Genomic DNA, 16,349 nt, shown 5'->3' on the forward strand with positions numbered 1-16,349 from the left:
CATGATGAGCGCTTGAGCAGAGCTGTCTGTGCGTGTGTGAGCGAGTGTGTGGAGCACAGCACAGCCCCGCCCCTCGCGCAGTAAGAGAGAGACAGAGAGATGGAGAAAACGGCAAACAAGATTATGTTCGCAACGTTTAAATTCCTCGAAAAACACAATTGCCACAATATAAATCTCACTCCATGATTTCTCGAGTACCTACCGACTACCGATAGCAGAACCGAAAACGTCGGATCTTAAAAATGCTCCGGTTTTTACTAATTTAGAACCGGGTTTCGGGGGGCATCCCTAATCAAGATGTAGAAACATCTCAAGGATGATCAGTGGAAACAGGATGAACCTGAGCTCAATTTTGAGTGTCATAGCAAAGGGTGTGAATACTTATGTACATGCAATATTTCAGTTTTTTATTTTTAATAAAGTTGCAAAAAAATTCTACAAAACCCTTTTCACTTTGTCATTATGGGGTATTGTGTGTAGATTGATGAGAAAAAAAAGGAATTTAATCCATTTTGGAATAAGGCTGTAACATAACAAAATGTGGGGAAAGTGAAGGGGTGTGAATACTTTCCGGATGCACTGTATATATACATATATGATCAGGGTTTCAAACCCCGGTTGGGACAGGTCTCCAGTAAGAGTCTGTGGCTTAGACTCCTTATGCTGCACAAGCCAACTACCTCAGATATGAGTGAGAGTAACACGAATAGTCATACCAGCTCGGATGTTACCTGGATTAACAAGGTCCGCATCAGGTGTTGGGGAACCAGGGCAACCTGATGAAAAATGGGCTACTGGAACAAGACATTCGTGGACAGGATTCGAGAACCTTGAACTGATGGAATGCTACTATAACAGCAGACCCCTGGAGAGGGGCTATATGAAGCGTATGTGGGAACTGTGGACCAGTAGGAGAGCTGCTTCCACACTGAATCAGAAGCAGCTAGTGGCTCAATGCTCGAACATCAATAGAGGGGAGCTACTGTCAAAACTTGAGACGGAGAGGCTCCCGCTGGATGATTATACAATTCAGCACCCTGAATGGCCGCCCAGTAGGCACGAGATACATGAGGAAAGACCCAAACCAGCTGAAACAATCCTACAAGCTATGACAGAAGAAGCTACTGAGGTGCAGTTGAGAATCATGGCCAGACTAACGACAGTCAACCCCTGGGTTCAGCTTCGACAACTCAGTGACAAAGTACCATCACAAAGCCTGCTTGTGTATGTGAACACAGCCTTATGCAATATCTTGCCTGCCACCATAACAAGAGACCAACAAGCTTGCATATACCACTGCAACTGTAATCCTGGAGATGCTTGGGTACAGGATTAAGAACGCAGGTCACCAACAGTACCCTCCATGGAAGAGAAGGCTGGAAGCCAAGATCAAAGCAGCACGTAGAGATGTTAGCCAGTTAACAGAGGTGTAGAAAGTTGTGATGAAAGACAGGACCTGGTTGAAGAAGTACAACAAGATGTTCACAAGTGAGGCCCTGGAATCTGCCAAACAGAGTCTCACAGCTCTGGCCACCAGGTTGAATAGAAGCAGTAGCCAAAAGAGTAAATGGCCTGTTCCTCAAAGAACCGCCCAAAGTGTACTGCCAGCTGCAGAATAACAAGGGAACAACGTCAGACCCACCCAGAGCAGAGACTGCGCAATACTGGAAGGATATATGGGGAAAAGGAGGCATCACACAACATCAATGCCCAGTGGCTGGTGAACTTAAAAAGCAGACCATAGCAATATCCCATAACAAGAAGGTTGTAGTTTTCATTGCATTTCCTCACATAAGAGATGTATGTAGACAATAATACAGCAATGTAAGTATCATGTGTTATGTCTCTCCTTTGTGGCAACAGTTTGAGGAATGCACTTTCCTGTTTCAGCATGACAATGCCCCCGTCTACAAAGCGAGGTCCATAAGACATCCAACACCTTTGGGATGAATTGGACCACTGACTCTGAGCCAGGCCTTCTCCCCAGCATCAGTGCTCCACCTCAGTAATGCTCTTGTGGCCTTAATGGGCATGAATACCAACAGCCATGTTCCAAAATCTAGTTGAAAGCCTGCCCAGAAGAGTGGAGGTTGTTGTAGCATCAAAGGGGGAACCAACTCCATATTAATGCCTATGGTTTGGAAATGAGATGTTAGACAAGCTCATGTGGGCATGATGTTCGGGTATCCTCATACCAGCCACTGAGCCAGTGTATTCTTGGTGCATTCACAAGCCAGTGCATTCTTTGTGCTGGTCCCAAGCCTGGATAAATGGGGAGTGTTGAATCAGGAAGGGCATCCGGTGTAAAACCTTTGTCAAATCAAATATGCTGCTCATAAATCAGATTTTCATACTGGATCGGTCGACGGTCCGGTTACCAATGACCGCCACCAGTACTGCTGGCCAGTGGGGTGCCAGTCGAAACAATGCTACTGTTCGGCAGACACGAAGGAGAGGGGGAAGGCATGTGCAGAGGCAGCAGCACAGGAGGAAGGGTAAGAGCGTGGAGGTGAGAGTCGGGACTTTGAATGTTGGTACTATGACTGGTAAAGGGAGAGAACTATCTGATACGATGGAGAGAGGGAAGCTAGTTACACTGTGTGTGCAAGAAACCAGGTGGAAGGGAAGTAAGGCCAGGAGCATTGGAGATGGGTTCAAACTCTGCTGCCATGGTGAGGATGGGAAGAGAAATGGGGTAGGGGCAATTCTGAAGGAAGAGTATGTCAAGAGTGTGTTGAGATGAAGAGGGTGTCAGACAGAGTGATGAGTACGAAGCTGGAAATTGAAGGTGTGATGATGAATGTTATCAGCACATATGTCCCGCAAGTTGGGTGTGAGATGAAAGAGAAAGAAGAATTCTGGAGTGAGTTGGATGAAGTAGTGGAGGGTGTACCCAAGGAGGAGAGAGTGGTGATTGGAGTGGACTTCAGTGGGCATGTTGGTGAAGGGAACAGAGGTGATGAGGAGGTGAAGGGCAGTTACGGTGTCAAGGAGAGGAATGCTGAAGGACAGATGGTGGTGGATTTTGCGAAAAGGGTGAAAATGGCTGTGGTAAATACATATTTCAAGAAGAGGGAGGAATACAGGGTGACATATAAGAGTGGAGGAAAGTGCACACAGGTGGACTATATCTTATGCAGGAGGTGCGATCTGAAAGGGACTAGAGACTGCAAGGTGGTGACACAGCAGAATGTAGCTAGGCGGTATTGGATGGTGGTCTGTAGGATGACGTTGGAAACCAAGAAGAGGAAGAGAGTGAAGGCAGAGCCAAGGATCAAATGATGGACATTGAAGAAGAAAGACTGTTGTGTGGAGGGGAGGAGTTCAGGGAGGAGTTAAGACAGGCACTGGGTGGTAGTGAAGAGTAGCCGGATGACTGGGCAACCACTGCAGAAATAGTTAGGGGGAGAGCTAGGAAGGTACTTGTGTGTCATCTGGACAGAGAAAGGAAGACAGGGAGACTTGGTGGTGGAATGAGGAAGTACAGCAGTGCATACAGAGGAAGAGGTTTATAAAGAAGAAGTTAGAGGTGGCGAAGGAAAAGGAGTATGGTGAGTTTTATGAGAGGTTAGGCACTTACAAAGGGGAAAAGCAGATGGCATGGTGGCCCCTCACATCAAGAAGGTCCTGGGTTCGAACCCCGGGGTTGTCCAACCTTGGGGTCATCCCAGGTTGTCTTCTTGTGGCATTTGCATGTTCTCCCTGTTTCTGCGGTGAGTTTTCTCTGGGTGCTCCGGTGTCCCCCACCATCAAAAAGACATGCATGTTAGGGTTTATACTCCTGTCTGTGTCCCTGACCAAGGCATGGCAAGACGAACTGGATTTGATCCCCAGGCACTGCACAGCGGTTGCCCACTGCTCCTAGCTACACAGCTAAGATGGGTTAAATGCAGAGCATACTTTCCCCACGGGGATTAATAAAGTACATCAAAATTTAAAAAAAAAAGGAGTTGTACCAGTTGACTAGACAGAGAGACCAAGCTGGGAAGGATGTGCAGCAGGTTAGGGCGATGAAGGATGATAGAGATGGAAATGCACTGACAAGCGAGGGGAGTGTGTTGAGAAGGTGGAAGGAATACTTTGTGGGGCTGGTGAATGAAGAAAATGAGAGGGAGAATGTTGGATGATGTGGGGATAGTGAATCAGGAAGTGCGGTGGATTAGCAAGGAGGACGTGAGGGCAGCTATGAAGAGGATAAAGAGTGGAAAGACAGTTGGTCCAGATGACATACCTGTGGAGGCATGGAGATGTCTAGGAGAGATGGCAGTGGAGTTTATAACTAGATTGTTTAACACAATCTTGGAAAGTGAGAGGATGCCTGAGGAGTGGAGAAGAAGCATACTGGTACCAATTTTCAAGAATAAGGGTGATGTGCAGAACTGTAGCAACTAAAGAGGTATAAAGTTGATCAGCCACAGCATGAAGATATGGGAAAGTGTAATAGAAGCTAGGTTAAGAGGAGAGGTGATTAGTGAGCAGCAGTATGGTTTCATGCCACGAAAGAGCACCACAGATGTGATGTTTACTGTGAGAATGTTGATGGAGAAGTATAGAGAAGGCCAGAAGGAGTTACATAGTGTCTTTGTGGATTTAGAGAAAGCATATGACAGGGTGCCGAGAAAGGAGGTGTGGTATTGTATGAGGAAGATGGGAGTGACAGAGAAGTATGTAGGAGTGGTGCAGGATATGTATGAGGGTAGTGTGACAGTGGTGAGGTGTGCGGTAGGTAGGAATGATGAATGGTTTCAAGGTGGAGGTGGGATTACACCAAGGATCGGCTCTGAGCCCTTTCTTGTTTGCAGTGGTGATGGACAGGTTGACAGACGGGATCAGGCAGGAGTCTCCGTGGACTACGATGTTCGCAGATCACATTGTGATCTATGCCGGTTGCCGGTTGAGGAGAGCCTGGAGAGGTGGAGGTATGCACTGGAGAGAAGAGGAATGAAAGTCAGTAGGAGCAAGACAGAATACATATGCGTGAATGAGAGGGAGGACAGTGGAATGGTGAGGATGCAAGGAGTAGAGGTGACGAAGGTGGATGAGTTTAAATACTTTGTGTCAACTGTTCAAAGTAATGGGGAGTGCGGAACAGAGCTGAAGAAGAGAGTGCAGGCAGGGTGGAGTGGGTGGAGAAGAGTGTCAGGAGTGGTTTGTGACAGAAGGGTACCAGCAAGAGTTAAAGGGAAGGTTTACAAGATGGTAGTGAGACCAGCTATGTTGTATGGTTTGGAGACAGTGGCACTGATGAAAAGACAGGAGGCGGAGCTGGAGGTGGCAGAGTTGAAGATGCTAAGATTTTCATTTGGGGTGATGAAGAAGGACAGGATTAGGAACGAGTATATTCGAGGGATAGTTCAGGTTGGACGGTTTGGAGACAAAGCAAGAGAGGCAAGATTGAGATGGTTTGGACATGTGTGGAGGAGAGATGCTGGGTATATTGGGAGAAGGATGCTGAATATGGAGCTGCCAGGGAAGAGGAAGAGGAAGGCCAAAGAGGAGGTTTATGGATGTGGTGACGGAGGACATGCAGGTGGCTGGTGTGACAGAGGAAGATGCAGAGGACAGGAAGAAATGGAAACGGATGATGTGCTGTGGCACCCCCAAACAAAAGCAGCCAAAAGTAGTAGTAGTAGTAGTAGTAGTAGTAGTAGTAGTAGTAGTAGTGTGTATATGAGCGAAAGCGAGATTGTAATTGTTTTCCTTTAACTTTCATCATTTTTTTTCAAGAGTCTAATGAGTAAAGGAGCCAATAAGACTGCAGCAGATTCCACATGACTGATCTCACTGGCTTGAGAAAGTCTGGGGTGTCTGATAAGTTTGTGTTAAGGTTTTAGACACACTGGAGCAAACGTGTGCAGTGTCTGTATCTGATGCCCAGACATACCTCATTAATTCCAAATATTTTAGCTGAACAATTTCCCATTAACTTAACACGGTTCACTGCTCAAGAGTAAAACTGAGGTCCAAATTGAGGCGATGGCCTGAAGCCTCCACTACAAACTCCATGGAAGAAAAAACAAACATATTAGAGGACTGATTCAACATTGTGGAGCTGAAGTTGTAAATCTTTCATAAAAGGGAAAAAAACCCTCAGAGTAAGCAGACTCTGCTGTTGGCAGATAATACTTTGCTTTCCATCCCCATGCTGAATGGTGGCTTTAAGGTCTGTCTCTGTCTCTGGGCGCCGGCCGGCTTCTGGAAAAGCTGGACCATTTTAGCACCGCGGAGAGAGAGCGAGTGGAGAAAAGAATAAAAGAAGAAATGAAAGAGGCAGGAACGTAATTTTCACTCTCTCACTTCATTATCACCTTGAATCCTCCGCTGGGCAATTTCCAGGCAGACTTTAATTAAGCTTGGTTCTGTCGCTGTTCAGTTTTTAAAAGTTCATAAATAAATCTTTGAAATGTGCTCGCAATCAGCCGGCTGTGCAGCGCGCAACAGACGTGATGCTGGTGGCATGCTAAGTTACCTAAGAAACGGGACTGAATTACTTTGATGTAAATGCATATTTATTCTAGATGTGAAGGCACATGGGGGGGGGCTGCAGCAGAAGATAGAACACAGATAAAGAGACTGCTCTGGAGAAAAAGGAGTATGGTTTTTGTTAGTATTCTGACAGTGTTAGCTAAGGTAGAACTAAAGCCAAGACCCTGTTTACAATTGGTTTTAAAATGTGTTTTGGGCGATCGGATCAAAGGTAGACAGCGAGACATATCACCGTTTACACCTGTGTCTATCATGCGTCTCCAAATGCGTCCTGCTGACCACTTGTGATCAGATATCATTACTCCAAAGAAGATTTCCTGTTACGTCAGGACGCATTAGCATTTACACTACAAAAGATATGTGGCCAAATGCGTCCCAGACCACCTCAGCAAGTGGTTTGAGCAGCCAGTTCACAAAACGTTTTGGTGGTCGTTTACACTTGTATTTAGCGCCGTCCACTTGTGATCCAGCCGCAAAAAACGCATTTTAAAACCAAGTGTAAACGGGGTCCAAGTGTATGCTTCATGATTGATTAAACTGTAGGCATGTTAGAGCGTGTGTGTGTGTGTGTGTGTGAGAGAATGTTGAGATGATGGCTGCTGATGGCTGGTAGTGGGGCCATCAGCCCGCTGGCAGCCTCTCTCAACCTCTCAAGGACAGCCGCATCAGACAGACAGAAGAACAGGTGAGTCTAGGTCCCCCTTCAGCGCTCCAGTCTAGAACACTCGTCGTCTCAGGACTCGAGGCGTCAGACATAAAAAGGTCTGACCCCTATCACTTACGTTTGATGTCCCTCCCACACATCGTGGATGGCTGTTAAGGCATGATAATCCTTTCGTCAGGGGTCACAGCTGTATTACAATAAAACCTATTAAGTTCCTTGTAACAGTTTCACTCTGTTGGGAACAGAGGAACTGACATTAAGGACGGTGGACAAAGTCAACCGTGATTATCCCTGCTTTATGAGCAATAGAACCAAGGTTGATTAATAGGTCGCTTAGACCTACGTTAAGAGTCTCATGTAGGGACCCCTAACTTGGCTTGCTCTCTCTTCGCATCCGTTTACTAGCTTGTTGGCATGGGAACAACATATTTACTGGTATGTTTACATGGGAACAAGCCTCTGCACCGCATCTGACTTTTCAGGTACAATTTTAAAAAATGGCCCATAAGCAGGCTTTAGTTTACATGTGTTAATATTTCGATGGGCTGAGCAAAACTCTAGCTGCCATAAGTGGATTATGCCTACCCTGATTTCCTTTGTTTGTTTTTTTTTTAATATGTAACAAGCATGAATGAGTCGACTCGCTAGCCGGTTGGCTAATGGGTCAGACCCTTTAGTCGACTGTAACGTAATCAGCAGACCCGGGTTCGCATCCTGGCTGCCCCCCGAATTCACTACATTGGTGTCAGGAGTGGGATGGTGAGATCGTTAGGCCATCGGAAACGCGCATGCCCAGAGGCGTGAGGGAGCTGGTATGCTGAAGCCCGGGGATGCGCTTCCCAAAGGAGGGGGGTAGTGTAATCAGCATGAATAAGTAGACTCACTGGCCGGTTCGCTGACAGGTTGGACCCTTTAGTTGACTGGTTAACGCAGTCTGCTCATTCATGCTCGTTACATATACCTTTACTAGATAGTGATAATGGAGGCAGACAGGAAAGGGGGAAGACATGCAACAAAGGTCACTGGCTGGATTTGAACCAGCAATGTTGGGATCATTGGCTCTAACCATTGGGTTAAAGTGGCACCCCACTTACCCTGATTTCTACCTTAACCTGATAAAATAGTCAGATAAATCTGTTTACATGACCGGTCTTGTTCTAAAGTTGGAGGAATGCCTTTTATTGGTTTATTATTCTTGGGTTATTTGTTCACATGGAAACACACTCTCTGACAAACCTGGAGTATACATAACAGTAACAACCTAGCGGTAATGGAAACAGACGGGTGAAGGCGGGAAACCTGCAGAGACCTATGTAAGCTTTTGTCAGTGCATTTTCAGTTTAAAAAAAAATACCCCTGACGGTGCAACCTTTACAGCTCTCCTGCAAACTTTGCAAAGTACAAAGAAATTCCCTGGTTTGGATTGTTTGATGCATTCAAGCTCAGCGGTCCGTTGCGGGGTATAATTGGTGGCGTAGTTAGGTTTGTTTACTGCTATAGCTACCTATTTTTGTGGGCATGCAACTGACGTGAACATCAACATTTAACTCAACTGTCCAGTCAACATTGGCTAACTGTCAGAGGTAGAGCAGCGGAAACCAGAGAGAGCGCTCTGCATCGCTGCAGCACTGCAGTCACAGTGACTGTCGATAGTTCGAAAACAGGTAAACCATAGGAATTGACGAGTATGAATATACAGTAGGAGAGGGTTGAATGGGTTCAGGTGCTGCTCAGCATCTTATCCTGCAGCTGTCTCTGTCACCTCTCAAGCTAATTTCAACTCCACCACCACTTGCCACATCCCCATTCATGCGACATACTGCTTCTGTCCATCACATTGCCCTCGGCTCACATATTAATTGAATTATCACACGTTGAGCATGTTAATACTTTGTGAGGATGCTGAGGGAATTTGTTCAAAAAACATGCAGAGTTAATGGCCCATCCAGTCGTCAAGTGACGCCAGTGGGAACTTGATCTCTATAGGAGCGGTTCACCACAAAATGTGTTGTCCAACCACAGCCTGTTGGGCGTCCTTTAGCAGGAGACATTCTGGCCAATGAAGCATGCTTTTGTAAGGGTCAATGCTGTCACAAATGGAACCAAAAAAAATAAAAAATATATATATATATATATATACTATATATATATATATATACTATATATATATATATACTATATATATATATATATTCCCATTTTTTCTCCCCACTTGTATCCAGCGAATTACCCCACTCCTCGAGCCGTCCCGGTCGCTGCCCCACCCCCTCTGCTGATCCGGGGAGGGCTGCAGACTACCACATGCCTCCTCCGATACACGTGGAGTCACCAGCCACTTCTTTTCACCTGACAATGAGGAGTTTCGCCAGGGGGATGTAGTGCATGGCAGCATCACGCTATCCCCCCCCCCCAACAGGTGCCCCGACTGACCAGAGGAGGCACTAGTGCAGCGACCAGCACACATACCCACATCCAGCTTCCCACCCGCAGACACGGCCAATTGTGTCTGTAGGGACGCCCGACCAAGCCAGAGGTAACACGGGGCTTTGAACCGGCGATCCCTGTGTTGGTAGGCAATGGAATAGACTGCTACACTACCCGGATGCCCTAACAAAATATTTTTTGTAGAGAATGAGATGTTTATTTGGAGCCAGGCATAAAACCCCGTCATTGGCACAAGCCTTGTAACTAATCGCTCTCGTTATTATTATTATTATCTCATTATGGTTTTTTCATCATATTATTAAACAACTTCCACTTAGAGGTGTTAGAGGAGGTGTTGAAGAGCAGGGGTTCACTGTGGTTGTTGTTGTCCATGGACCAGCAAATTTTACTTGTATTAGTATCCTGCAACGAAACTACAAAAACATTTTAGGATCACGTTGTTTTTTCCAGGCTCGATGGGAAATAAATTGGAAAAGAAATCAGAGCATCTCATTTTGACATTGGTCTCATAGCAAAACCTGTGCAAGAAGCACCAAATGCGCCCCCCCCCACCCCCAATCAACCATGGTTGCTTACTCCCATTGGATTAACTGCATCTCCCTTAGGTTCTGGAAATTCACTCCTCCAGCTTGCTTCACTGTCCTTGGGATGTTTTCTATTGGCAATTGATTTGGCACGCTTCCTAGCAACCCAGTGTGCAGCCAAATTAGCATAATCCCCTTTGTGTACTGTCCAGAGGGTTTCAATTTGTTTTGAGCGGCAGTGTTGTCAAAATTGATCTTTTGCATCGCTCGTATGTTTAAACTACGTTTCTATGGCACATTGTGCAGTAATTACCCTAAAGAGCTTTAGCAAATTAAATAAATAAAATGGGACCCCATACTTTTGTCGATGTGGTTAAAGAGCTTAAATGCCGTAAGTATAATTACATGGAAGGATTTGATGCAGGATGATGATTTGAAAGACTGGGTGTTGATTTCAGCAAGCTTGCCAACTTTTCATAGAGCAGCAGTATATCTGATTAACAGTGAATATGATATAACTGTTAAAGTTGTATTTTAATCTTCATATCAGAGATATAATTATCTGTTCATCCACTCATTAATTTTTCCATACCCACAATTAAGGGTCTTGGGGGGGGGGGGCTATCCCAGCATGATGCATGGGACTGAAGGTATATGCCATGCTGGACAGGTCAACATCAGCAGTCCATAGCAGGGCCTACAAAGCCAATATTTCACGCCTGTGGGTGTTTAAACTCTTCAGTTTCTCGAACATGCACATGGGACCAGATTGTGGCTGAAGTCTGGTCAAACCAGACTTCCTACAAGAAACTTGAGCAGATGGGCTGTGGTGTTTGTGCCACCAGACCACCGTGCTACACACAGCTAGTATCTACGACAATAGCGATAAATGTAATGGAAAGTCTGTGGCGATGTGAATGATGCTGGTACTGATGGTGACATGATGCCTACAATGGGTGGTCATTGACAACACTTTCTCTTCTTCATGTGTCTCTGCAGCTGCTGCTGGAGCATTTGGAGTGCCTGGTGTCCCGACACGAACGATCGCTCCGGATGACTGTGGTCAAGCGGCAGGCTCAGTCTCCCTCAGGAGTGTCCAGCGAGGTTGAGGTCCTCAAAGCACTCAAATCCCTGTTTGAACACCACAAGGCCCTAGATGAGAAGGTAAAGGCTCCAGCTGTTAGCATGTTACCATCATTAATTATTAATGCTAACCTAATATGTGCCTTAACAGCACCATCTATGACTGTCAGAGATAATGTCTCGATGCATGCTCAGTAATCAATAGGCACAAGTTTTGTTTGCTCTGTAATTTTGTTTCTTGCACACACACACACACACACACACACTGCTCCTTTTATTGTCGAATCTAATTTGGCGTTTTAGTAGAGTGACAGGAAAGAGATTAAGAAAATGGAGGAAATGCATCACGGCTCCAGGGCTAGATTTGAACCCGTGGTGTTGCTGAGACTCTCAATAATAAAAGTTGTGTTCAACAGGCGTCCAGGTAGCATGGCGGTCTATTCCGTTGCCTACCAACGCGGGGATCGTCGGATCGAATCCCTGTGTTACCTCTGGCTTGGGCGGGTGTCCCTACAGACGCAATCGACCGTGTCTGCGGGTGGGAAGCCGGATGTGGTTATATGTCCTGGTTGCTGCACTAGCGCCTCCTCTGGTCGGTTGGGATGCCTGTTCGGGGGGGGGGGGGATAGCGTGATCCTCCCACACACTACGTCCTCCTGGTGAAACTCCTCACTGTCAGGTGAAAAGAAGCGGCTGGCGACTGCACATGTATCGGAGAAGGCATGTGGTAGTCTGCAACCCTTTCTGGATCAGCAGAGGGGGTGGAGCAGCAACCAGGGTGGCTTGGAAGAGTGGGGTAATTGGCCGGATTCAATTGGGGAGAAAAGGGGAGAAAATGAACTGATTCAACTTTCTGTGACCATAGTGATGACAACATTGTCATCATGGTGTCATCCTTGTGTTTTTGCTGCTCTGATAGGCGTTTGTCTCTCCCGTGTCTGTCCCAGCCAGCCTGTCCCCTGGCCCCTCACAGCCTATTGATTTACAACCCTATCGCGGTGAGATATCACCGCTGCCACGCAAAACCACTCGTCATTTAAAGGGCAACCGCAGTGGCATTCTGTTGAAGAGAGTAAACGCTGTGTCAAGGGGCTGGAGGGCAGGGATCCATCTGGAAGAGGGGTCAGACTAACCTGTGATTCAGAATCAAGCCCTTCTGGGATCTGACACCCTATTGGGCCACATCAGAGCTGCTTAGCACGCCATTGGTGGTGTGAGAAATAACATGAGCATGAAAGAGAAGGAATAAGCCACGAATTTTCCTCCACTCTCGTTGGAAAGGCGGTGTGTGTGTGTGTGTGTGTGTGTGTGTGTGTGTGTGTGTGTGTGTGTGTGTGTGTGTGTGTGTGCAAGGGATCTCCTTCTAGCAACTGGTACCAACTGGTACTTTAAAAGCAGCGAAAGCCTCCTCGCTCTGGACGGAGGCTTACCCCGGCTTCAGAGCCAAGTCAAGGTATTATTATAGGACTGGGGGAGGAAAAGCCGCTCCCCCATCTCTGTCATTACATCAACCCTTAGCTTGCTCGCATTGTGTGGAATGATCACAGGAGAAAAGTAGAACAGAGAAACACATCTGATCGGTATTGCATTATGTAATTAACTATCTATTGATCTGGATCAAATGCAGGCAGCATATACAGTGGTGTGAAAAAGTGTTTGCCCCCTTCCTGATTTCTTATTTTTTTGCATGTTTGTCACACTTAAATGTTTCAGATCATCAAACTAATTTAAATATTAGACAAAGATAACACAAGTTAACACAAAATGCAGTTTTTAAATGAAGGTTTTTTATTATTAAGGGGGGAAAAAAATCCAAAGCTACATGGTCCTGTGTGAAAAAGTGATTGCCCCCTAAACCTAATAACTGGTTGGGCCACCCTTAGCAGCAACAACTGCAATCAAGCGTTTGCGATAACTGGCAATGAGTCTTTTACAGCGCTGTGGAGGAATTTTGGCCCACTCATCTTTGCAGAATTGTTGTAATTCAGCCACATTGGAGGATTTTTGAGCATGAACCGCCTTTTTAAGGTCATGCCACAGCATCTCAATCGGATTCAGGTCAGGACTTTGACTAGGCCACTCCAAAGTCTTTATTTTGTTTTTCTTAAAGCATTCAGAGGTGGACTTGCTGGTGTGTTTTGGATCATTGTCCTGCTGCAGAACCCAAGTGTGCTTCAGCTTGAGGTCACGAACAGATGGCCGGACATTCTCCTCCAGGACTTTTTGGTTGACAGCAGAATTCATGGTTCCATTTACCACAGCAAGTCTTCCAGGTCCTGAAGCAGCAAAACAGCCCCAGACCATCACACTACCACCACCATATTTTACTGTTGGTATGATGTTCCTTTTCTGAAATGCGGTGTTATTTTTACGCCAGATGTAATAGGACACACACCTTCCAAAAAGTTCAACTTTTGTCTCGTCAGTCCACAGAGTATTTTCCCAAAAGTCTTGGGGATCATCAAGATGTTTTCTGGCAAAACTGAGATGAGCCTTTATGTTCTTTTTGCTCAGCAGTGGTTTTCGTCTTGGAACTCTGCCATGCAGGCCATTTTTGCCCAGTCTCTTTCTTATGGTGGAGTCATGAACACTGACCTTAGCTAAGGCAAGTGAGGCCTGCAGTTCTTTGGATGTTGTTGTGGGGTCTTTTGTGACCTCTTGGATGAGTCGTCGCTGCGCTCTTGGGGTAAATTGGTCGGCCGGCCACTCCTGGGAAGGTTCACCACTGTTCCATGTTTTCGCCATTTGTGGATAATGGCTCTCACTGTGGTTCGCTGGAGTCCCAAAGCTTTAGAAATGGCTTTATAACCTTTTCCAGACTGATAGATTTCAATTACTTTGTTTCTCATTTGTTCCTGAATTTCTTTGGATTGCAGCATGATGTCTAGCTTTTGGGAATCTTTTGGTCTACTTCACTTTGTCAGGCAGGTCCTATTTAAGTGATTTCTTGGTTGAGAAGAGATGTGGTAGTAATCAGGCCTGGGTATGGCTAGAGAAATTGAACTCAGCTTTCCAAAGATGTGATAAACCACACTTAATTTATATTTTAACAGGGGGGGGGGGGGGGCAATCACTTTTTCACACAGGGCCATGTAGGTTTGGATTTTTCTTTTCCCTTAATAATAAAAACCTTCATTAAAAAACTGCATTTTGTGTTTACTTGTGTTATCTTTGTCTAATATTTAAATTAGTTTGATGATCTGAAACATTTAAGTGTGACAAACATGCAAAAAAATAAGAAATCAGGAAGGGGGCAAACATTTTTTCACACCACTGTATGTTAAATGGAGAATGCACCCATTGATATTGGAGTCAACAAGTCGGGTCCTGATGGTGGTTATTTTGTTTTCAGGTGAGAGAGAGACTGCGGGTGTCTCTGGAGAGGGTCTCAGCCTTGGAGGAGGAGCTCACAGCAGCCAATCAGGAGGTAAGAGCGTTAACATTTAAATACATATGTGTTACTCTCCTCCGTTCCTTGGGTCTGCTGTATCCTGAACATGCACGAGTGGTGATGGGTGGATGCTTGGACAGATGATCGGGGAGTAGAGTGATAGACATTGATTGCATAGAGATTGAAAAGTCAATGAATTGATTGGTTTGAAATGGGATTTGGATGATTGAACGTTAGTTAGCATGAATAGGCTCCTTCAAACAATCATGCGATCAATGACTCGAGGTATCTAGGTACATGTTAGGCAGTCAACAGACTGATAGGATTCGAGCCCTTTCTCAATACAATACCATGTGGTGCCATCAGATGTGATCCAATACATTCATTCATTCATTAGTCAAACCGCTTCTCCTTACTCAGGGTCACGGGGATGCTGGAGCCTATCCCAGCAGTCATTGGGTGGCAGGCGGGGAGACACCCTGGACAGGCCGCTAGACCATCACAGGGCCGACACACATTCACACCTAGTTCACACCTAGGAACAATTTAGTACAGCCAATTCACCTGACCTACATGTCTTTGGACTGTGGGAGGAAACCGGAGCACCCGGAGGAAACCCACACAGACTCGGGGAGAACATGCAAACTCCACACAGAGGACGCCCCGGGACGATCCCCAATGTTGAACTACCCTGGGGCTCGAACCCAGGACCTTCTTGCTGTGAGGCGATCGCACTTACCACTGTGCCGCCATGATTCAATACAGAGTGATGCCATAGTACGAACCATTTAATTTTTATTCTACTAATTCTATTATAGTTTTGTTACACGCTGCAAGAAGAATTCCCAGTAGATATTACATATGCTGTGTCCAGTGACAGGAAGGAAAGGAGACTGGTATTAACATCATATTTTGGAATCTCATAAAGATGAAGATCAGTGCAACCTGCAGGTAGCCCATATTTGTGATCGTTAAGTGTTTGGTGGTGCATCGTTGGTCAGAGAGGGGAAGACAGAAAGTTGGTTGTGTTCGAACAGGGGGCTGGGGCGTGACAACAGGCAGACAGAGAGAACTTTGGAGGAAACACACATTGTGAAAGGAGCAGTAATGGAAATTATTAGATGCTATGAGACAAAAGATACCCATGTCAAATCGGACTTTACCGATATAATGAAGCCTGCATCAATTTTCCCACAATTCCCCTCCCAACCTTTGCCCGATACAAGCTGTCTGAATCGATGTGGCCATATCTTGAACATTAAACATTGCTGCATTGATTTGAATCTGTGACTCGCCACGCCCTAAGGAATTGATTAAGTTTCCTTTATTAATCCCCTTGGGGAAATTCAGTTACTGCAAATTAACCCATCCTAGCGGTGATCTGTGTAGCTAAGAGCAGTGGGCTGCCACCGTCATGCTGCGCCCGGGGACCAACTCCGGTTCTTTCCCGTTGCCCTGGTCAGGGACACAGACAGGAGTATTAACCCTAACATGTGTGTTTCTTTTTGATGGTGGGGGAAACTGTAGCACCCGGAGAGAACTCACCACAGACACGGGGGAGAACATGTAAGCTCCACACAGAGGACAACCTGGGATGACCCCCAAGGTTGGACAACCCCGGGGTTTGAACCCAGGACCTTCTTGCTGTGAGCCGACAGCGCTAACCACTGGGGCACCGTGCCGCCCACTGGACTGCATATGTGAATGGCGGTGGTGTGGCGCTGACAAATGAGGTGTCATGGTGGCTGTAAAGCAG

The 16,349-nt window shown here is 46.0% G+C and overlaps 1 protein-coding gene across 2 annotated transcripts in view; it reads left to right on the top strand.

Moving 5' to 3' along the window:
- Positions 1–16,349, top strand: part of ppfia2 (PTPRF interacting protein alpha 2) — a 264,671-nt gene that overhangs the window by 194,863 nt on the left and 53,459 nt on the right. For both annotated transcript variants that reach the window (XM_056278056.1, XM_056278057.1), the window contains exons 3-4: positions 11,119–11,283; positions 14,555–14,629. In XM_056278056.1, coding sequence (XP_056134031.1) covers positions 11,119–11,283; positions 14,555–14,629 — 240 coding nt within the window. The remainder of the gene's footprint in view (positions 1–11,118; positions 11,284–14,554; positions 14,630–16,349) is intronic.

Source organism: Lampris incognitus, chromosome 3 (assembly GCF_029633865.1).
Source record: "Lampris incognitus isolate fLamInc1 chromosome 3, fLamInc1.hap2, whole genome shotgun sequence".
Taxonomy (NCBI): Eukaryota; Metazoa; Chordata; class Actinopteri; order Lampriformes; family Lampridae; genus Lampris; species Lampris incognitus.